This window comes from Scleropages formosus, chromosome 10, assembly GCF_900964775.1.
Source record: "Scleropages formosus chromosome 10, fSclFor1.1, whole genome shotgun sequence".
In the NCBI taxonomy this organism is placed as follows: Eukaryota; Metazoa; Chordata; class Actinopteri; order Osteoglossiformes; family Osteoglossidae; genus Scleropages; species Scleropages formosus.
Genome location: NC_041815.1, coordinates 7812671 through 7835939, shown reverse-complemented (window position 1 = coordinate 7835939; position 23269 = coordinate 7812671). Strand labels below are relative to the sequence as shown.

Genomic DNA, 23269 nt, shown 5'->3' with positions numbered 1-23269 from the left:
CCACTGCAGTTTCAGATCTCACTTATGTTCTTCCACAATGCCCATCTTTCTAGCCACATGTATTTTCGAAGGGCTCTAGTTTGCTGTTTTCGCAGGTTCGTGCAAAGCCGACGTTACCGGACTTCGGCACGCTTGAAGGACCAGCGGGACGAGCCCTTGCGACAGACACCTTGGCCTCCATCTTACTGGTGTGCATCGCACCTCCTGCTGGGGCAACGGCACCACATGACTCTTGCTGACCCCTATCACGCAGCACCCATGTTGCCCTGAGCCAACTGAGCATCCATTGGTTTGTAAATTAGCTCTGCCAGACACATACATCAAACATCAATATAAGCTGCCTGGAATGGGGATCTCAAGTCCCAGGAACAGGCATTATCTAAAAATGTGTATAAATATGAAATTGCTAAACTAATACAATAAAAGCTCATTTAAACACTTTTCATTGTACTTCATATAAGCACCACAAAAAAAACCTTAGCCCTTAAGAGAGTGATTGTTCCTGCTGGTTTTAGCTCACCATTAACTGGGTTACAGTGAGATCCAGCCCAAAGCCATTGATCCAGTGCACCTTTGTCTGCCAGAATCGTCTAGAACGACTAGAATGCATCGGAAAAACAAACTTCTCCACTGCCAATAAATGGACATATAACATCTTGTTTTATTAATCAAAAAAAAGCAGGCAAATCATAGTAAAACACATCAAGAAAGGCACTGAAAGGTTCCACATCAGAGTGTCTTGGAATACCGTCTTCTGACAGAGTCTCTGTAGAACTGGAAGATTTTCTCTGATGCCCGCTGGCTGACTGCTATACACTGCTGCAGCTGCGTAATGAGAGGGAACAGCAGGGACACCAAAAAAAAGCTTTATATAGCGGCGTATTTAATGGCATGTTATCAACAAAGCACTAAAACAGCAGCTCTGCATGCTCCACAGCGAGAACTGCTCTGTCTCATGCATAGACTGCTTCAGATCATTTTCGGTTGTATAAACTACCAGCTGAGCGCTTTAGCGTAGGGCACAAGTTATTTGAACCATTCTGGATGTTAAAAGCTTACCAACCTCATTAACTGAAAAAGACCCTTTTGTTGTTGACATCAACACCTTGCGCTCTGTGCTGTCAATGGCAAAGGTCATCAAAGCCCGACTTTCCTGGGAAACCAAAAACATAAAGCAACATGTGCCTTGGTCTACAGAATCATGTGGAACAAAGACTCACAAATGTTTAATTTCATAGACTAAGTCAAAAAAAAAAAAAAAATGAAAAAAGTAATACCATTAAAAGGCACCAACCACAAAAAGAGTGTTCTTCGGTCAAAATTAAAAATCAGAAATAAATGTAAATGAAGTAAATGTTTCAGTTATTATTGTTATATACATCTTTGTCCAAAGGAACTTACTATTAATGTTTTTTTCAGCAATGAACTCACTATGCACTGCCACATCAGAGAAAACATAAAGACCATGCTGGGGAAAACTGTCATGGAACTCCGATGGTCTGATTCAAACGCCACGAGGGAACGTACGGTTGCACGCACTTGAAAAGATGTTATTTTAACAGTGTCACTTGGACAACACAGGCCTATGTGATCGCAGTGAGTTGCGCACCTTCTCCTGCTGCATTGTAGGGTCAGTCACAATTCTCCCATCACGGTCAATGGCGCAGGTCACACCACAGAAGAGGCAGCCCATGGGTAGCCCTGCATCCATCAGGGCCATGCAGGCAGCGTTTAGGCAGCAGGACAGCAGCTGGAGGCCCGCGATAAGGAACACCGAGAGGCGCAACAGGCTGAATGTGCAGAGACAGAGGTTCTGAGTTCCACGTGCAGTGGCCACAAAGTGCCAGGAAGGATACCGAGCCGTCATCATGAATGATTTGGAGGACAAGGGACAAGGACGAGCGAGGGTGCAGCGAGGACAGAAGAGCTGCCTCGCAGGTCTCCCTCACACACTGCTCCTGTGCTCGTTCCCGCACACCTAGGAAACGAGAGGAGAACAAAGCGCACGCATGTAAAAAGTTACAGGACGAGAGGAGCCGCATCAGCAAGTGAAGTAGTAGCCAAGTAGCCAAAAATGGGTCTTGCAGCTCAAAGTTGAAAGGTCGGAAAAAAAAAAAAAAAAAGAAAAAAAAAAAAAAACAGAACATGCCAACGCATAAGGTATGAACAGCTTCAAATTGTGTAAATGGGTATAAAAATGCTAAATCTTTAGTTATGTACGTAGCTTCATAGAGGGAAGAAATGTAGAAATTTACTGTGCCAACATAAAGCTCTTCAGAAGAAGGGAATGAGTAGTAAATACATTGACGCCACCTTGTGGCAAGTGGCGGAACTGCACGATAAATGCATCGACGCACAATACAGGTCCACCCCTCATATAAAGACAGGAATACCTTGATATTAAGGTACCTTTCACATTACTATAAACGTTAGATGACAAAACCATGGAACATTTTCTAAATAGGAGTGCAGGAAATGGCATACCAGCGTTTACCTGTATAGTCCACCCAACTTTAAAATACCATCCATCCATCTTCCTCCGCTTATCCGGGACCGGGTCGCGGGGGCAGTAGTCCGAGCAGAGCCCCCCAGACTTCCCTCTCCCCGCACACCTCCTCCAGTTCCTCTGGGGGAACCCCAAGGCGTTCCCAGGCCAGTTGGGAGACGTAGTCTCTCCAACGTGTCCTGGGTCTGCCCCGAGGCCTCCTCCCAGTGGGACATGCCCGGAACACCTCCCCAGGGAGGTGTCCGGAACAGATGCCCGAGCCACCTCAACTGGATCCTCTCAATGCGGAGGAGCAACGGCTCTACTCCGAGCTCCTCCCGGGTGACTGCGCTCCTCACCCTATCCCTAAGGGTGCGCCCAGCCACTCTGCGGAGGAAACTCATTTCTGCCGCTTGTATCCGCGATCTCATTCTTTCGGTCATGATCCAGAGTTCATGACCATAGGTGAGGGTAGGAACGTAGATCGACCGGTAAATTGAGAGCTTCGCCTTACGACTCAGCTCCCTCTTCACCACAACAGACCGGTACAATGACCGCATTACTGCGGACGCCGCACCGATCCGTCCGTCAACCTGCCGCTCCATTTTTCCCTCACTCGTGAACAAGACCCCGAGATACTTAAACTCCTCCACTTGAGGGAGGAGCTCCCCCCTAACCCGGAGGGGGCAATCCACCTTTTTCCGACTGAGAACCGTGGCCACGGATTTGGAGGTGCTGATTCTCATCCCTGCCGCTTCGCATTCGGCTGCAAACCTCTCCAGTGCACGCCGCAAGTCTTGAGTCGATGAAGTCAACAGGACCACATCGTCCGCAAAAAGCAGAGACGAGACCCTGCAGCCACCAAAACAGACACCCTCTGTTCTCTGGCTGCGCCTAGAAATTCTGTCCATGAAGCTAATGAACAGAATCGGTGACAAAGGGCAGCCCTGGCGGAGCCCAATATGAACCAGGAACAGGTCTGACTTACTGCCGGCAATGCGAACCAAGCTCCTGCTCCGGTCATACGGGGAACGAGCAGCCTGTAGCAGCAAGCCCTGGACCCCATAATCCCAAAGTACCTCCCACAGGATGCCACGAGGGACACGGTCGAATGCCTTCTCCAGGCCCACAAAACATATATGGACTGGTTGGGCAAACTCCCATGAACCCTCCAACACCCTAGTGAGGGTATAGAGCTGGTCCAGTGTTCCACGGCCAGGGCGAAAACCGCATTGCTCCTCCTGAATCCGAGGTTCGACTATCGGTCGGATTCTCCTCTCCAGTACACCGGCATAGACTTTCCCAAGGAGACTAAGGAGTGTGATCCCCCTCTAGTTGGAACACAATCTCCGGTCCCCCTTCTTGAAAAGAGGGACCACCACCCCGGTCTGCCAGTCCAGAGGCACCGTTCCCGAGCTCCACGCAATGCTGCAGAGGCGTGTCAGCCAAGACAGCCCCACAACATCCAGAGACTTGAGAAACTCGGGGCGGATCTCATCCACCCCCGGGGCCTTGCCACCGAGGAGTTTTCTGACTACCGCAGCAACTTCAGCCAGGGTAATGGACGAGTCCCCCTCCGAGTCCCCAGCCTCAGCTTCCTCTACGGAAGGCGTGTCGGAGGGATTGAGGAGATCTTCAAAGTACTCCTTCGACCGCCCGACGACATCCTCAGTTGAGGTCAGCAGCGCACCACTTCCACCGTAAACAGTGTTGGCGGAACACTGCTTCCCCCTTCCAAGCCACCGGACAGTTTACCAGAATCTCTTTGAGGGCGACCGGAAGTCTTCCTCCATGGCCTCGCCGAACTCCTCCCAGGCCCAAGTTTTTGCCGCGGCGACTGCCAGAGCCACGTTCCGCTTAGCCCGCCAGTACCCGTCAGCTGCCTCAGGAGTCCCGTGAGCCAGCCAGGCCCGATAGAACTCCTTCTTCAGCTTGACAGCATCCCTTACCTCCGGTGTCCACCACTGTGTTCGGGGATTGCCGCCGCGACAGGTGCCAGAAACTTTACGGCCGCAGCTCCGAACCACCGCCCCGACAATGGAGGTGTGGAACATAGTCCATTCGGACTCAATGTCCCCACTCTCCCTCGGGACCTGGTTGAAGCTCTGTCGGAGGTGGGAGTTGAAGACCTCTCTGACAGGGGCCTCCGCCAAACGTTCCCAACAAACCCTCACTATGCGTTTGGGCCTGCCAGGTCTATCCAGCTTTTTCCCCCGCCATCGAATCCAACTCACCACCAGGTGGTGATCAGTTAACAACTCAGCCCCTCTCTTCACCCGAGTGTCCAAGACATATGGCCGAAGATCAGAAGAAATGACTACAAAGTTGATCATCGACCTCCGACCTACGGCGTCCTGGTGCCACGTGCACTGATGGACACCCTTATGCTTGAACGTGGTGTTTGTTATGGACAAACCGCAACTAGCACAGAAATCCAATAACAACTCACCGCTCAGGTTCAGATCAGGGAGGCCGTTCCTCCCAATCACGCCCCTCCTGGTGTCACTGTCGCTGCCCACATGAGCGTTAAAGTCCCCCAGTAGAACGACAGAGTCCCCAGTGAGAGCGCTTTCCAGCACGCCCTCCAGGGACTCCAAAGAGGCCGGGTACTCTACACTGCCGCTAGGCGCATAAGCACAAACGACAGTGAGAGACCGTTCCCTGACCCGAAGGCGCAGGGAGACGACCTTCTCGTTCACCGGGGTAGACTCCAACACATGGCGGCTGAACTGGGGGGCTATTAATAAGCCCACACCAGCCCGCCACCTCTCACCCTGGGCAACGCCAGAATAGTGGAGAGTCCACCCTTGGTCGAGAAGAGTGGTTCCAGAACCCAAGCTGTGAGTGGAAGTGAGCCTGACTATATCTAGACGGTATCTCTCAACCTCCTGCACTAGCTCAGGCTCCTTCCCCGCCAGTGAGGTGACATTCCAAGTCCCAAAAGCCAGAGCTGGCGCCCGAGGTTTGGGTCGACCGGGCACTCGGCCCCGACCACCGCCCAAATCACAACGCACCGGCCCCTTATGGTCTCTCCGGCAGGTGGTGAGCCCACCGAAGAGCGACTCCACGTTTTGGCTTCGGGCTGAGCCCGGACAGGCCCCGTGGGCATAGACCTGGCCACCAGACGCTCGCATGCGAGCCCCCCCCCCGCCCAGGACTTTAAAATACCTTGCATCAGTAATAATTAGGAAATATCCACAGTCAATCTGATGCTGTCAGCCACTCAGAGCCAATAAAATGAACAAAAATTATTAGGTGCCCCTGGTCCCCAAAAATACTTTCCAGACTGGAAGCTGAGGCTGTGAATCAGTGATGTGATTGCTATTTATGCCAGTTAAATCAGTTACAACTGACACTATGAAGTATCCGAATGGTGCAGGCTCAGCGTCTTACCCGACATGCCCACTTTGGGCTGGATGAGGACCTCCAACGTAGCGCGATCATGGATCTCCTTACTGACCTTCACATCAGCAGGTCCATACACTCCTGCCAGAACACTGGTGTCCCCTGAATTACCACACACACACACACACACACACACACACACACACACACACACACACACACACACCACCGATTTCATAAGCAGGACTTCAGGACTCAGTGCATAAAAAGCACATAGTCAGACACGTTTGCAACCACTGAGATAGAAAACATTTGGTGTAAACTTCAAAGTTAGAATTTCCAGAAGTGAATCTGCTGACTTAGAATAGATGATCATATGAGCAGAAACTAAGTGACTAAGTGAAACATCAGCAGTAATTATAGAAGAGCTCGGTAGGTGGCAGAATCGATGGTTATGCCATAACTTAAGTTATGGCTCTCGCGTTCTAATCATAAGATGCCTGTTTCAGTTCCTGCCGCTGTACCCAGACTGGCACTTACTTACCCTTAATGGACACAGAGTTATTAAGAATTCCCTACTGCCTGGTCATGCCAGGCATGATGATGGGTTAGACAAACTCAAGCTGGCAGGTTAATCAGTAGCTCTCATAAAACATAAAACTAAAAGATAACACATCACATGCCTTGAATAAAGGACGACGAGCCATCCGGCCTGGACAACAGACTTTGCTCGCAGCCGAATTCCCTCAGTGCGCACGTTGACGAGCTTTCAACCTCCATCGCGTTTCTCGCATTGTGCATGTTGCTGTTGTCGCGGAATTATGACGTATGGTGTGACGTTTGCTCAACGCCGTCGCGTATAATTTGTGCGACGAGGCTAAAAAATTGCTGTACATTTGATATAATGATATTTTGGCTAAATATCATATACACAGGTCAAAATTTGCTAATAAAAGGGCTATATTTTCTGTTTTTCTGAAAGAAGTTAAGCAGTACATTGACACTATCAAGGAATGTGATAATAAGAAGACTATTATTAAGACTGTTTCTTAATATTGTGATATTTTTAAGGTCTTGATGTAATATTTGGTTATTGGAGTGTTTTATAATTTCCTTTTTTTAAAAAAAAAAAAAAATATTCCCCCTGGCTAGGTTGACTGTTCTGAATTAATGTTCTGGTATTGTGTGTGATTTGTTTCATAATAAAAAAAATAAAAAATTTGATATAATGACAGTTTGTCGCTTTGAAGGGTTAGCGTCGCACCTTCGTATTCCCTTCCTTTCAGAACCACTTTAAGAACGCGTTTTGCAGCTTGCCAAAAGAAATAAAATTGTGCCTTTTGAGAAGTTACATTTAAAGTTTATATATATCCCCACACAAGTTCAAGGGCCCACTGAAATTGGTCGAATAAAAAAGTTATAAATCAAGTGTACTGTGTTCATGCCGGGGTGCACCATCATGCGAGTTTTTTCTCTGCCCTCATTCCAACTTAAAGCTGCACATAAGCGAACAGACATGAGCCGAGCTGTCGATTTCATGACACGCGATGAGCATGGTGAGCAATAGAGGCATTTGAAGTGTGTTATGGTTTGGTTACCAGAAGAGGAAGTGTGCTGCTCTGGTGTCACGACCACATGCAGTCAAGTGTTTTCTCTACTAGGCTATCTGGTGCTGGGTTCAGTGCAAGATCTTCAAATTTTCAGTCAAAAAGCATCAGTGAGACCCTTCCTATGTCAGCCTTTCAATCCTTATGTGACTCTGTTTTCTTCAGTCAGAACAGATGCTGTGTACATACATCCCTTTAATGTGCCGTTTGTCCCCAGTTACTCATGCAAATAGTTTTTGCTCAACCTGTTTCCAAATGTTCTGTCCCTCTGAACTGTTTAGTTCCCAAAAGTGGTGAGGGTGAACTTCTCTCAGAACATGGCTCTCAATGGATTGTATTCTGTATGAGCCTCAGAGGCTGGTAAGTCACCTGTATCCAGGTGAGTCACCGTGTGACCATAAGCCTCTCCTCCCTTTTCATTCTCTCCCTGACGATTTGTCAAAATGAGTAGATACTGTCAAAGCTGTGCTACATTTCTTTATAGATATGGACATTCCTGTGTTCCAAGACCAAATTTCGTCCTATTTTACCTTTATGAATCCAGGCTTTATGTATGTTATGTATATATGGTACAGCCAATATGGCTGTTGAAAAACTGGCTGCTGTTTGGCACTGCTGTGGTTGCAGTAAAATGGGCTTAGTAGCTAAACACAGTGGCCAGTATTACAACTCATTGACCGTACCAGGTATGTCTGCAATGCCATCATATTTTTGAAGGAGAAATATTTTTGGAAAATGTTACATGAATACCAAAAGTGCAAAAAATGCATAGTCAAACCTTTCAATATTTGTGCCGTTGACAGTGTTAAACTACCAAATTTTATTTACTCATAGCCGACCCCGAATGGGACAAGCGGTTGAGACGACGTGCTGTGCAACTGAGTCATTTTTATTGGAGTTAAGGGGGGGTAAGTACCTTGCTCAAGGGTACTACAGTAGGAGGTGGGATTTGAACCAGCCACCTCCAAGTCAAAAGGCAGTAGATACAACCACTGTGCTACCTGCTGTCCCAAAATTACATCTTCTGTGAAATGCCTTTCCACTGTGACCACAAGGACCATTGCTTTGTGACAATCTCCTCCCTTCTTGCCACACACATTCCACAGGCTGTGTGTATGAGTGTATCCCTGTACTCAATTTTTCTCCACCCTTTGTTCACTTAAATCTTGGCAAGATTGCACAAAGCCTTGTCACATAGGTAGTTATAAGCTTTTGGTCCTCAGCTAATTTGGTGTTACTGGACAATAGCATGGATCTAGGATGCATATGCACATTTACCCCCCTTTTAGATGGCCTTATTAGACAAGGCCCATTGTGAGCATTTCCCATTAGTGACTGGCGCGGCTTATGCATTGAAAAGAGAGAATTCCTGTTGTGTGATGATCCGCTACTTTAGTGAGGGAGCAGCTGGCAAAGGGGACACCCACACTGGGCTCAACTTCTCAGCCACTCTGGAGATCTGCACCACCTTCTTGTACAGCAACAACAACTATGCAGGATATACCCTGATCAATGAACACTACTGTGGCAGTGGAGTTGGTAAAAGATGGCTCTAAAACTGTGTTCTACTTGCCTCTTGCCATCTTTTTACTGTAAAAGTGATTGTAATGTGAGCTTTAGGCTGCTGTGCCACCTTCTGCTGGCAGCTATACATACCCCAGGCGATGGCATGATGTCAATGCAAGTCGACGGCAAAGAGTTTCGTAGTCTACAATGCCATCGAGGAGGCTCAGCAAAGAGCCGCTACCGAGAACCAGCCTTTTCCCTTCTAGGCTATACCCTACAGGTCATGGCCTCGATTTTGTTAGCTTTCATTGCTGTTGAATATGCAGTCTGTACTGTCTTTCTGTTCGCTGCACATATAGCAGACACTGGCAAGCAGTGTTATGAAACATTCACCTTGTTATTTCACTCTTTTAGCTGATAAGGATAATAAATCCCCAAGATGCTGAAGTCTGAGCTACCTAGAGTTGACTTTTGAGTCATTTCCTGCAGGGTTTGCCACCATAGCACCAGCGACAACAGCTTGACCTACTGAGCAAACAGGACCACGCAATCTTACAGTTACACCGCTACGTGGTGACCTGCAGCTGCTGGTCTAACGCAGAGGAGCATGACTGGCAGAATCAGTCACGCTAGCGTGTCATGGAGGCCTGGGAGAGAGCTGAAAGGTACCAGCCAGAGCTGGTTTCTCATATTTCCACCACAAAATAGCAGGTAGCCTGAACAAGCAGCAGGAAGCACTGTGAAAGCACCTCCAATAATAGAAGACAAACCCCCTCGATCTGTACAAGTAACCACAGCATCTGCCTGTAAGGGAGCACAGGTGTACATTATGTCTAAATGAAGGAGAGCTGTGCATTTGTAAGGTTGAAAGGAATGAAACACACCTTAATGCATGAAGTTCTGTTATACGAGTTTGTAATCCATCTCTGATAGGCAGATCACCACCCTTTTATGCACACATACCTAGTAGTGGGGCGTGGTGGTGCAGTGGGTTTGGCCTGTGCCTGCTGTCTGGTGGGTCTGAGGTTTGAGTCCTGCTTGGGGTGCCTTGCGATGGACTGGCATCCCGTCCTGTGTGTGTCGCCTCCCCCTCCAGCCTTGTGCCCTGTGTTGCTGGGTTTGGCTCTGGCTTGCTGTGGGACTAGTGGTTTCAGTCAGTGTGTGTGTGTGTGTGTGTGTGTGTGTGTGTGTGTGTGTGTGTGTGTGTGTGTGTGTGTACTTAGTAGGTCTTTGTGACAGCATGAGCATTAAAAAAGAATGACTTGAATTCAAGCACAGTGAGGAGTGTCTGCTCTCTGATGCCTTGTCTCTTGTTACATTTCTACCTTGAACACAATGGGAATGGTAAAACACCCATGTCAACGCATGTTGTCCCTGTTGGGATTCATGTGTACCGTACACAGAACATGTGTGCTTGCATGTGAGTCATGCCCATCCTGGTCAGTGGATCTGATAGTGAAATGAACATGTAGGCTCACGTAAATCCTTGTCACCATACATTATATGTTCCTTCTTGAGAAATGTGACAAATGAATACATAAACAAATGCAAACTTCTACTAAATTTAAAATGCTTTACCTTGGGTTGCTTGCATAAAATATATATATTTATATACTGTATATATCTATTTTAACATTCTCATAATGACCCACAAGACAGTTGTAATAGGGACCAGGTTTAGAACATGAGAGATGTGCCAGAGATAGGACTGGAAAATGTGGTATAAAAATATTCACTATATGTATTTTCTACAGCAGGCCTACTTTATTCATGGTTCTGCTCAACTGGTGTAGGTGTAACTTTATAAGCTATCTGTGAACATAAGCCTTAGATTTGACAAAGTCTCAGTGGAATCTATTTATCCTTCTCAGTCATTCTCGAAGCTGTTACCAGTTGTTACCAGTTACAGCCTGTTCAGATTAGGCTGAGAGACACCTACAGTATAATGTCGCACTTGTCAAAATCCAGCCCAAAGACACATACTTAAAAGAGCAGGATTTTTCAGTGCTACTTCAGAGCCTGTACAAATTTAAATTAATTGTAAAGTTACAGTGATTTTGGGGGTGTGCTGGTGCAGTGGGTTGGACCGGGTCCTGCTCTCTGGTGGGTCTGGGGTTCAAATCTCGCTTGGGGTGCCTTGCGATGGACTGGTGTCCCGTCCTGGGTGTGTCCCCTCCCTCTCCAGCTTTACGCCCTGTGTTGTCGGGTTAGGCTCCGGTTCCCCGCGACCCCGTATGGGACAAGCGGTTCAGAAAATGTGTGTGTGTGTGTGTGTGTGTGTGTGTGTTACAGTGATTTCCCCAAAAATCTTCAATTAATTTTCATTTAGTGAAATATGTGTACTATTCCAGAACAGTTTTAAGGATGCTGATCCATTTGCAACTTTTGGTAACTTTTTAATGAAACAAAAAAGCACATTAAATAAGGCATTAAAACACAGCAAAATCTTGCACATAAATTGTTTTCCCTGAAATTAAGAGATTTGTCACTCAAGGTCATCTGAAAATTCAGAGATGTCATGGTAACAAGGTAAGGCAGGGGCCTGGTACAATGGCATACAACTCTGTAGCTTGTTATATTGCCATAAGGCACCAGACTTTCCTGGAAGCTCCAAGTCAAATTCAGATTTATAGTCAATGCTAGCAAAAATTTTCTTTCCTGGAGCTCTTCATTTTTGGAAGCACACTCACACAGAACTGAGATGCAACTATACTCCAGAAACAGTATGTGACAACCCTCAATACAAAAGGTTTTAACATTAAAAAAATAAATCATTTACAGATAGAAAAAGAAAATAAGAAACAATATTCATTTTTTCTTCATATGTGCTCAAACAGATTATATAGTATGTTATTATTTCTATTATTTTTTTGCCACAGATATGTTATTACACCTATAATGAAAAAACACATAGCTTGACACGGCTGGGGAGAAATAACTGAAGTGCCAAATAGTCAGTAGTAGCACCAACCAAATAAACTACAGTAGAATGGTGCCATGATTTATTGTACTAAATATCAGATACTACTTTCAGTAAATGTAACACTTCTGTTATGTGTTACAGTCAGAAAATATTGAAAAGAAAAAAAAATCTCTAAAAACAGCCAAATTCACCTGTAGGATCTTTGGCATTTTAACGTGACTTTAGCAACTTAAGTGACTAAGTGAATTGGTCCATTGCAGCAAAACATGATCCAAATAGTAGGACTATTTTGTGGTATGTTTACTTCACCTACAGAAGCCCAAATCTTTATGTAATTAATACATTTATTTTGCACTAAAAATAAATTTAAAGGAATGTCACCCACCACTAGTGTAGGTCGTCTTGACAAAACCACTATCATGCTTTCATCTATCGAAGGGAAGTTAATAATACTGAGTAAAAACTGAGTTTTCTCATCTGTTTCTTCAAAATAAGAGTAACAAAGGTAGTGTTTAATAAAAAGTCCATAACATTTTTAAAAATCACCTATGAAAGCAACACAAAACTTGTTACTCCCTACAGATGTGTTCATTACTAAAAGCTCTTACTTATGCTACTTGTTTTTTTACAACCATACTTTACACTAAACATGTAGATATAGCCAACTGCCTCTTCCAGAAGACTGATGTGGAAATGACAAGTAACAAATAGGGCTGCTCATAAATACAGTATTACTACAGATCAACACAATCTACAAAAGGTCAGTGAAGAAGCCAAAATCTTATCTTTATGCATTATTGTAACACATCAGGTTTATCATATAATGTATTAAAATAACTTATACCGATGTGCACTGATTAACCTATTGTTATATTGTTAATATTCTCATTTTTCCTTTACAGTCCAGGTTCAATACAAAAAAAAGATTTATTTTAAATAACTGCACTGTATTCTTTTCAGAAGAGAAACATACAAAACTTGAGTGAAACCAGCCTGGAAACAGGCTACGCAGCAATTTATGCTCCAAATTAATTTAATCTGATCAAGGACCAGATATGACTGTGCATGACCTTTCCATATGAATTTCCTCAACAGTTTAGTTAAGGACCCTTGGAAAGGAGTGTGTACTCAGCTATAATGAGTATTTTACAGAATTATTTAAAAAACCTGAAGGCACATCCTACAGAGAGATGGGAAATAAGGCCCGTAAATATAGCCTTCGACATTACAGGAATTTGTATATGTACAGCGAGGAGATGCGAGATGCTAGATGCAGCAACCTATTACAGAAAAGAGATCTTTCCACATCTTTCATTGGTGACTTCTTACATTGCTGTCGTGCCACCGGGAAGCGCTCAGCAGGTAAGCAGGGGACTGTTTATCCGTTTCCACAGCAGCATTATCTGTTGTGGGGTGCGCTTGTGCACCAGGACCAGGTCCTTATGCACGCAGGCATTGTCCCGGTCCTCCTCGCGGATATCAAATGTCCGGAAGTCTTTATGGGACTCAGGCTGAATCCCCAGCGCCTGGAAGCACATTCCGGTGTAGACGTCATCAATGGGAAAGAAGGGGATGTACTGCGACACCCGGTAGAGGTCCCGCACCAGGGAGCCCGAAAACAGGAAGCCTCCACCACCAGTGTAGACAGGGTATGCCCCCTCAAAGAAGGACATGGGGACGTAATATTTATTCTTGGCATCACGGAAGGGACTCGCTTGTGTGACAACATGACCTGTATAAAGCGTGGAGGCCTTTTCTGGCTCTAGGGACTGAAGGAAGTGCACCATGAGCATCGTGTTGACAAACACATCATCATCCCCCTTGAATATGAACCTTGCTTGAGAGCAGTGCTTTAAGACCCAATTGAAGAAGACATTCTCCTTCAAGGTTAGGTTGAAAAAAGAGTCCCGGAAGTCCCACTGCAGAACGTCGCCAAACTGATCCGCCTCATGTTTCAGGAGTATGTCCAAGTGCGGTTCGTTCAAGGACCAGGCACCTAGAAGAAACACAAGGCGCACTTGGAGCCCTCCCTCGTACAGCTTCTCCTGGCCCCACGTCTCTCTCACCGTCTGCCGCTCCTGAAAGTTGTTAGGCACAGACTTTATGCCAAACAACAGGAACGTCTGCTCGTTTCCACCGCATTTTTGGGGCTGATCTATTAGGATGGGGGGTGTGCGGCACTCCATTCCTTGCAGGAAGTCCTGATACAGGGGTGGATATGAGTTGAAATCCTGGATATTCGTGTTCAGCATCTCCACGGTCTGCGCATGGCACTGGGACCAGAGTAACTGCTCGTCTTTTTCTGAATTTCCTTTGAAATTTCCTGAATCAAGTTGCCTGAGGTTAAAGTTCTGCATCCTGTTCCAGTAAGCGCTGCTCTGTGGAACAGACTTACGGAAGTTCTCTGAGATTATAGCGATGTCCGGCTTGACTGGATGTTTTGTGGAAACAGACTGCGGCACTTGGATCACGGTGGCGCTCACATTGACACGGTTTCTGGGTGTGGGAATGTCAAACGTCTCCCCTGTCGGTGCTTTGCTGGTGGGTACGCTCACTTTACTCAAAGAGGAAAACAGAAACACAAGGACGGAGCTGCTGGTGAGAGCCACGGCGATGAAGGTCTTGCCACGCCGCATCCTCGCATCAAGGAAAGACGCAAATTTTAAGAAGGAATAAGGGCTTCCTGTTCTTACGCTCCAAACTGATGGGAGAGCAGGCCTTCTCGCAGTCATACACCTCGTAGAGGGACGCAGCAGACTGAAAGGGACAAAGACTGATGTTTCACCTCACTCGGTGTAGATGCAGGCCGTGCGACTCGCAGCCTTGTCTGGCAAACAGAAAACCAACAAGTACCAGAGTTTAGTTGAGCCATAACAAACACAAAAACACATAAACCTTGAAATTATAGTGTCTCTGGCAGATTCTCTGAACCTGGTTTTCGATCATTTATATTAACATTTACATTTATTGAACAGCTGACACTTTTTATCCAAAGTGACTTACAATGTTAAACTACTCACAACTATTTGCCCATTTATACAGCTGGGTAATTTTTATGTACTATTTTTTCACAACAGAAGTTCAGCTGTAAGGATGCATTACTCTTAGCTTGCAAGCCTTAACAGCCCATAAAACCACATTGCTCTGTAAGCCTCTCTGAAAAGCTACCAATGGCCAGATGCTCCTGTTCTAAATATAATTGTTGAAATTGGCGGCACAGCCGCTAGCGTTACTGTCTCACAGCGCCTGGGTGGTGCAAGAGGACATGGATTTGATCCCTGCTCAGTCTGTTTGGAGTTTGCATGTTCTCCCCGTGTCTCCGTGGGTTTCCTCCAAGAGCTCTGGTTTCCTCCCACACTCCAAAGACATGCTGTTCAGGTTCACCCATAGCGTGTGAGCGACAGAGAGAGTGTGTTCCACTGATGTATGGATGAGTGACCCATTGTAAGTAGTGTATCTAGCAGTGTAAGTCACCTTGGTGAATAAGGTGTGTGGGCTCATAACACTACATACATAAATAGGGGCAACTAGGTGCTAAAAATGCAAATTTTGCTGAGGGTTTCCTTCAGCTACTATTTACAGTGGTGTCTGTGGTCTATTGTGACTTCCTGTGTGACTCAAAGTGAACAGGGAACATTGAGACTTTCAGAGCGATGCATTATGACTGAGAAAACAGGTTGCTCTCCCAAGAGCCACTTTATCATTTATTATGTATTTATTGCTTAGCTGACACACATACACACATTGGCTGAAGCAGCTTGTCCTGAGCGGGGTTGCGGAGAGCCAGAGCCTAACCCAGCAACAGAGGGCGTAAGGCTGGAGGGGGAGGAGACACACCGAGGACGGGACGCCAGTCCGTCGCAAGGCACCCCAAGCAGGACTCAAACCCCAGAACCACCAGAGAGCAGGACCCGGTCAAACCCGCTGCGCCACCGCGCCCCCTGCTTAGCTCACACACTAAAAAAAACACTCCTTATAGAACTTGACACATTTATACAGAGGTTATCTTTATTGGAGTAATTCAGGATAAATACCTAGCTCACATCATCTACAGGAATAGTGAGAAGCAGACTGAGTAAGTAAACCTTTGAGTTAAAAGTGCATTTCCTTAACTGTTATACTGTGTGCTTGGACCACTGTGAGTATTATGCAAAGTAGTTAAGAAGAGGAAAAGAAGAGAAAACTATCGGGAAGAGGAAGAGGACAAACTGATATAACATACAGATTATCTCTGGTTCACTGAGCAGCAAAACATCTCTTTGGCAGCAGTAGTTCAGCAAAGTCCCCTGTGATCAATTATAGATAGAAAGACCAAGTCATGCATGAACAACAATGGCTCTCACTTGTGGAAGGGAGCAACAGCCTCCAGCGAGACTACAGAACTAAACAACACATTCTGTTTGTCTAAAGATCACCCTAATCAAGCGGTGACAACAGAAGAGAGCGATCTGCTAGCAACAGGTGGGAAATGCGGTACGTGTTAACACAACACCTGAAACAAGAGCACAAGGTGGGTAATGTGGACCCATTGAGCAACATTCTTGTTGCCGCCCAACCTGACAATCCACATGTCTATTGGCACAAGGTAACTTTGCGGGGCTGGAAATGCTACGGTTCATTGAGGAAAAACTACCCCTGAACTGTCTGGGCACCGCAAAGGGGCTACGCCATCACGCCACCTCCTCTAGAAATAGTGGCGGCAACATTTCAGATGCCTGTGGGGGGGATCCCTGCCTTGTTACACCTATGTCAAGTAATACAATCAATCTAATTTTCTTTAATGAGCATAATCAGAGATGTTAGAGTGGCACATTTACATTTATTCATTTAGCTGATGCTTTTCTCCAAAGCGACTTAATATGTTAAGGTTACAGTTATTAGAAGCTTTACATTATTTTAATTACATTATACAAGGTAATAATTATAAATCATTTATAATTAAAATATCATTATGAAAGGTTATACATAATTACATTATACAAGGTTACATTTACAGAGCTGGGTAATTTTAATGGAGCAATTTAGGGGAAGTACTTTGCTCAAGGGTACTATAGGGGGGATTCGAACCTGCGACCTTTGGATCCAAAGGAGCGTTAACCACTGCACTAGCAGCTGTACACGGCCAGTACTAGTTAAAATAAACTTTACAGCATATATTTTGGCTGCCTCGTTGATGTGATATTTACTTCTCATTCAGATGGAAGCTGAATAAACCGAGCTTGTACATCCTCAACTCTATAAGAAAGCGTGTTTTTAAAAAAAAAAAAAAAAAAAGAAGAAAAAAAAAAAAAAACCCGAGCTTGTTGATTACAGATCTGGGATTATTTTAATCGCTCGGTTCGAGAACGTTCCGTATATGAAATTTTAAAGCGAAAGCTGGTGTCGTTGACTGTAGTTCCTGTCATTTGACATTTCAGCTCATTTTTGAATCATTACCACAAAATTATGAGCACATTTTTTTACTGCGTTATTCCATTACTTTTTTACGTCACTGTCACACGGACTGCCTAAAAGCCACTGTTGTTCGGCGCAATAGTACACCCTACTACGCACGATAAAACTATACTTATTTCTCCCGACAGCCTTTTAAATCCCTAGGCGTTCATAAAGATCGGAGACAATTTTGGAGGGTTATTTAGAAACAAGGACAAAGAAAGGGTAAACGCGCACATCCTGAGTGGTGTAACATGACGGGCGGCGCGTGCTCCGACACGGATCCGTTACCAGCCCGACTGACGATACCCAACACTGGCACCAAATATCACGGAAACCTCGTGCTAAAGGCGATATTACTAATTTACTGAAACGCTGAGGAGGAATCGCACATGTTGTGCCATTTTAGCCCACGACAGTCTCACTCATTTCCCCCACACACAGCGGATGGATCCGGACGCGCAACGAACGAACGAACACACACACACACACAGCGCTGGGTACTTACGGAACGGAGGGCTTCGCTGCTGCTTTTCCTCCGCGCACCGTCAAAAAACGGAATTTAAACTAATAACCTTAATTCAAAATGCGACAGAATGTTAACGTGAGAGGGCGCGCGGGCGCTGGGAGCCGGCGGTCCCCGGTTCGAGGACTTCCGTATTGTAGAGTGGAGTGGAGTGGAGTGGGTGGGTCGAGGAGACCAACCTACATACTTACCTACCTACCACCTGAGATACGCAGGTGGCCCTGGCAGGTTTCCGTGTCTCTGCACTGCACAGGGAAACTACAACTTCGCTTAACAAAGAAAAAGGAAAAAAAAAAAAAAGCCACTCGAGGTTGCGCTGAGGGAGTCCCGAGTTCCTGCGCCTTGTCCTCAGGTGGTTCTAAAAAAATCACAGTACAAACAGTTCAGATTGGTGCGGTTTCAATGTCTCACTTGAATTGCCCGCAGGATGAGGATCTATCACCGTGGGAGCGAGATCATGGATCTCCTCACTCACTGACCTTCACATCAGCTTAAGGTCCATACACTCCTGCCAGAGCAAGAACCGTCCCCTGAGTTATCACATACAGGCTGAGCAGAAACCACAGATTTCATGAGTAGGACTTCAGGACTCAGTGCACATGGAATAAGAGTCTGATGATGTGGGACAAGGGTGTTGTTGAGGGACAGCCTGTCACGTAGAGGTTAGCACTACTGCCTTTGGATCAATCCCCACCTCTGGCTGTAGGACCTTTGAACAAGGTACTTAAATGGAATTACCCAGCTGTATAAATGGGTAAATAATTGTAACCTCAACAACGTAAATTGCTTCGCAGAAAAGCATCAGCTAAATGAAGAAATGTAAGATTCAGGCATGTTTGCAACCACTGAGATACAAACATTCCCTGAAGGCTAGAATAAGGGAATCTGCTGAATTAGCTGTAACTAAGCAAGTTGTTAGCACAGGTATTTACCCTGAATTACTCCAGTGATGTTAAGCAGCACAGTAGTTAGGGGTGTTTCCTTATAATGTGTAGGTTCTTGGTTGTATAGTCCTACTATACCACTCTTGATCAATGTACATACCTTGAACAACAGTCACATTCCATTGTGTTAGTCACTTTGGATAAATGCATCAGCTAAGCGCTGAACTTTTTATGAATTAATAACTTATTCTGATAATACTTAAACCACTGCAGTAATAATTTAGGAGTGACGTTTGATATTTTGTCATTAGTTTTTCAGACAGTTCTCTACGATAGCGATTAGAGAATGGTTGGTGGAGGAAAAAGTAGGCTACCATACGAAGTTATTGCTTTGCTTAAGGTCATGAATATGAAAAACCTCAATTTTCTAAACAAATACTACAGAAACACTTCCCAGTTGAAATCTTATTCAGCTGTGGGCAACTGCAAAGAACACCTACATTTCGCCCAGTGTTTACTTTACTGAAACAAGGTTTTAAGGACAAAGGTTTAAACCTGCAAAACCTGCCTGACTTAAAAATATCACCATATCTAGCATGAAAGTTGAATACAGATGAACAGTCCTCAAATACGTTGAAACCTTCATGTGAAACTTATCAGAGAAAATCTGCATTTTTTACATGTTACTGCTATCACCCGTAACTGCACATACAATGCATACATTTCTATTAAAGTGCCAAAATATAGCAAAGAAGAGGTCCTTCGGAGGCAGTGGAAACAGTTTAAGATCACAAGTGCCAAATAAAATGTTTTTTATTCTGACTGAAATCCAGTGTTACACAAAACGAAAAAAAAAAAGTTCTCCATGAACATTTCTGTCAATATGATAGCATTGTATGTAAAATTTTCAGAAGGTTTAGTAAATAGACTATACTGTAAGTGAGGTGTTCCTGGAAAAAAAGATCAGTAGGTAACCAAACCTGAAAATAAAGCACATCACAGAAGGCTGTACACCTACTAAAACTGTTATAGGTGAACCAGTTGACTAAGCCCCAGGCATTTCTTACAATTCCAGACAAGAAATAAATACAGGAAGTAGAAAACCCGTTAAACGTGAATGACAGTTTAGAAGGGGTACTGGGAAAACTGATGTCGCCACACGTTATACGCCGTGGGCCTCTCAAAACAAATAATACCACAGTACCTGGAAAAGTGCAGCGTGAAAAGACGACAAACATAACTTACTGTATGGACACCAAGAAAATATAAAATTATATAGTTTGAAATCTGTTATAGGATAACATGTTCAATTGAGCATTCGCCACCATTTCTGGGAAGTTAAGTATGGTTCGTGTCTAACGTCACGTTCAGTCAAATGTTTTTCTTAGTATATAGTATATCGTGTACCTTTCTATGCATAAAAAACATTAAAGAAACACTTCTGGATACACTACAATATCTTTAATGTAACACACACACTGTCTGAACCACTTGTCCCAAAGGGGGGGAGCTGGAGCCAGAGCCTAACCCAGCAACACAGGGCATAAGGCTGGAGGGAGACGGGACACACCCAGGACAGGACACCAGTCTGTTGCAAAGCACCTCCAGTGGGACTCGAACCCCAGACCCATCGGAGAGCAGGACCCAGTCCAACCCACCGCGCCACTGAGTCCTCCTCTTTAATATAACAATACAGTAATAACAATAATATTAATACAGTGTAATGATAATAATAATAATACATGTAACAATGTACAGTATTTATAATGGAGACAGAAAGAGATAATAAATGTTATAGTTTTTATAATAGAGAGAGAGAGGAGGAAGAGGAGCAGAAAGTGAGAATGTTTGTGTGTGTAGGTATAAAAATATTAAAGAAACCTTGTTTGCTTTTTCAGTGTTGGTTGGCGTATGACCTTTTTCAGATCGCTTTATTATGTCATGATTGTTTTCCCTTTCTTTGATGCATCACCATCACTTGCATCACATTTATGCTTTGGTGCCAGGAGGGTAAACACAAAAAAATTTAAGCCAAATACAGTAACACACGGGACACTGTTAACAGCAATGTGGTCCGTGTCATACTGAGTGGGCAGGAGACTGAGGTCGGTGTGTGGACCCAATCGCAGGATCTTCATTGTCGGTACACGAGGGAGCAGGTGCGATTCATGGTCGGGGACAGGCATAGGTTGATCAATACGCAAACGTAGGTCTTGGAGAAAATCTGTTGTCGTAGTCAAGGAGGCGGTGAAAGTGTCTGGAGCTGTGGACGTCAGGAGCGAGAAGGAGGGATTGAGGAGAACAAAGGACTGGGAAGGACGGGTAGGTTGCTGTGGGTTCACTCGAGAGCGCTGGAGAGACGAGTTTCTCAAATGAGATTCCACAACCGGGGTGTGCAGGTGTGGCTTCTTTATACCCCGCTGCTCTGATTTTGAGCAGGTGAGGATGTTCGGGGTGAGGTCGTGGGCATGGGTGTGACAGTCCAACCGAAAAGAACAAAGTCCTTGTCCTACCTCGGGCTCACACACCCACGAGCTGACGAACTGCTGTAGACATGCAATGTTCTGATGCGCCTCACAAAACAGTGCCCATTTGTTGTTATGAATCATTGTATAGGCATACACAGACACACACATACTTTCTGACCCGCTTGTCCCATACGGGGTTGCGGAGCCCAACCCAGCAACACAGGACGTAAGGCTGGAAAGGGAGGTGACACACCCAGGACGGGACACCAGTCCGTCGCAAGGCACCCCAAGCAGGACTCGAACCCCAGACCCACTGGAGAGCAGGACCTGGTCCAACCCACTGTGCCACCACACGCCCCCTCATTGTATATAACTCATTTTTAATATAGTAGGCTTTACAGGAGGTTGGTTTGTAAGTACGGGTTGTATGTAAGTCAGACGTTCCTAACCCGGGGACTGCCTGTACAAAAAAAAGACTGCAGAAGTCACTTAAACATGGTACATGCCACTTTGTACAAAAACCAAGTCACTGTGAAGCAAAAAGAAATGTTGCGCAATAACTGAATCCTGTGCCAAAGCTGAGTATTACCCTTGAAAAATACACCTGAACTGTTCAATTCTTAGCACACACGGTCCTCCTATTTATTAATTGTGCTCCTACATTTCACACCACTGGCTCTAATACTGTGTCTAGCGTTTTATTGTCGGGGGGAGTGTTGTGGTGGAGTGGGTTGGACTGGGTCCTGCTCCTCAGTGGGTTTGGGGTTCAAGTCCCACTTGGGGTGTCTTGCAACAGACTGGTGTCCTGTCCTGGGTGCGTCCCCTCCCTGTGCTGCCAGGTTAGGCTCCAGCTCCCCACAACCCTGTCTCGGACAAGCGGTTTCTGAGGTGATGTGTGTTTTATTGTCTCTACTGCTACGGTGTAAATTATATGTCCTGTATAGTTTTCTTTGCACTGAACAGTAAATCTTTTTAGCATTGTTGATATTATCTGTGTATATTGTATTTTGTTGCCAGGTTCTGGTCTATGTACTGCACTGTCCTATGTCTGTATATGTCCTATGTAACACAGACGTCCAAAGAGAAGGAAAGTTTTGTCACCCTATATGTGTAAGTCACCTATAATGGAATGACAATAAAGTCGATTTTGATTCTGAAGAGCTTCTGCATATTTTGTGGACTCCCACCCTCAGCATAGCAATTCTTAGAAACAGGAATGTTGCAATGGCCCAGCGCGACTGATTCATCCAAAGATCTTCTAAAAGTCTCATAAACGTGATGTGAAATACTACGATGAAAACCTAAAGTGCAAAGCAAGTGATTTATAATTCAGGAATTGTGACCAAAAAAGGCCGTCACAGGATGCTATTCATTTACCTAGAACTTTGTTTCTCCATCTTATTCAATTCAAATGTCAAAAAAGTTTGAGGAACAACATTTTCACAAAATCACCGATGTGAACGTCGCATATAATAAAGGTAAAACTTTCAAAAAAGTTTCTAGTCACCACTTTTTTACATCTGCAAATAGATTGTAAATGTTTTTTTTTTATAAGGAACAACCTATTGCTTTCGCTTGTTATTCATACTAGTCTCACTACAGCAAGTCATTGTCTGACATGCAATGAAACATCTCGGCATTTTATTTTGTAACTAACAGCCATAGTAGAAGAAAATGTATGAGGTGTGTTTGTGCATAATTTGTTCACAGAAACCAGATATATATGCAAATGTTAGGGAATAACCAAAATACTCGTCCTTATGCCTCAATTGCTCTGTCTTAACTCTAGTGAACATCAACGATGACTCATTCAAGATGCCACTTCCGATGAGGGCATAACGTCATGAGGTGATCACGAGACCAATAATAAAGCAGGCCAGAGCAGGTTGCAGGGTGCGTGTCACTAGCGACAAAAAAGAATGTGGAAGCTTGCAAGGAAAGTATGATTCATCACAAAGTAGAACGGGGTAGCACGCAGTGTACATGTGACCAACAAAAGCAAATTATTCCAAAATTCAGGGGATATGTGACCAATGAAAGTTGATCAGAACAACATGCATGAAACAGGAAACCAGTTGCAAGGTAAACCACA

At 44.9% G+C, this 23269-nt stretch overlaps 2 protein-coding genes across 4 annotated transcripts; both read right to left on the bottom strand.

The window, feature by feature from the left end:
- Window positions 1-647: 647 nt before the first annotated feature.
- Window positions 648-6643, bottom strand: exosc5 (exosome component 5). The gene is made up of 6 exons (XM_018764292.1): window positions 6514-6643; window positions 5879-5992; window positions 1857-1978; window positions 1610-1750; window positions 1064-1153; window positions 648-825 (listed from the first exon to the last, which is right to left on the bottom strand). Exons 1-6 carry the CDS (start codon window positions 6629-6631, stop codon window positions 730-732), a joined length of 681 nt encoding a protein of 226 aa, XP_018619808.1. The 5' UTR covers window positions 6632-6643; the 3' UTR covers window positions 648-729.
- A 4736-nt stretch (window positions 6644-11379) lies between these two features.
- Window positions 11380-18127, bottom strand: b3gnt2l (UDP-GlcNAc:betaGal beta-1,3-N-acetylglucosaminyltransferase 2, like). 3 transcript variants are annotated; one of them, XM_018763501.2, is made up of 3 exons: window positions 17808-18124; window positions 16089-16152; window positions 11380-14693 (listed from the first exon to the last, which is right to left on the bottom strand). In XM_018763501.2, exon 3 carries the CDS (start codon window positions 14596-14598, stop codon window positions 13222-13224), a length of 1377 nt encoding a protein of 458 aa, XP_018619017.1. In that variant the 5' UTR covers window positions 14599-14693; window positions 16089-16152; window positions 17808-18124; the 3' UTR covers window positions 11380-13221. The 3 variants fall into 3 exon arrangements, with proteins under 3 accessions (XP_018619017.1, XP_018619009.1, XP_029111761.1); XM_018763493.2 differs by lacking the exon at window positions 16089-16152 and having other exon boundaries at window positions 17808-18127; XM_029255928.1 differs by lacking the exon at window positions 17808-18124 and having other exon boundaries at window positions 16089-16720.
- Between the last annotated feature and the right edge of the window lie 5142 nt (window positions 18128-23269).

Coding starts and splice junctions, on each gene's coding strand:
- b3gnt2l (XM_018763493.2), bottom strand. CDS start 14,598: ATGACTGCGAGAAGGCCTGCTCTCCCATCAGTTTGGAGCGTAAGAACA.
- exosc5 (XM_018764292.1), bottom strand. CDS start 6,631: ATGCACAATGCGAGAAACGCGATGGAGGTTGAAAGCTCGTCAACGTGC. Junction 1,979..5,878: donor GCCCAAAGTGGGCATGTCGG/GTAAGACGCTGA, acceptor CTCGTTTCCTAG/GTGTGCGGGAACGAGCACAG. Junction 1,154..1,609: donor CTACAATGCAGCAGGAGAAG/GTGCGCAACTCA, acceptor TTGGTTTCCCAG/GAAAGTCGGGCTTTGATGAC.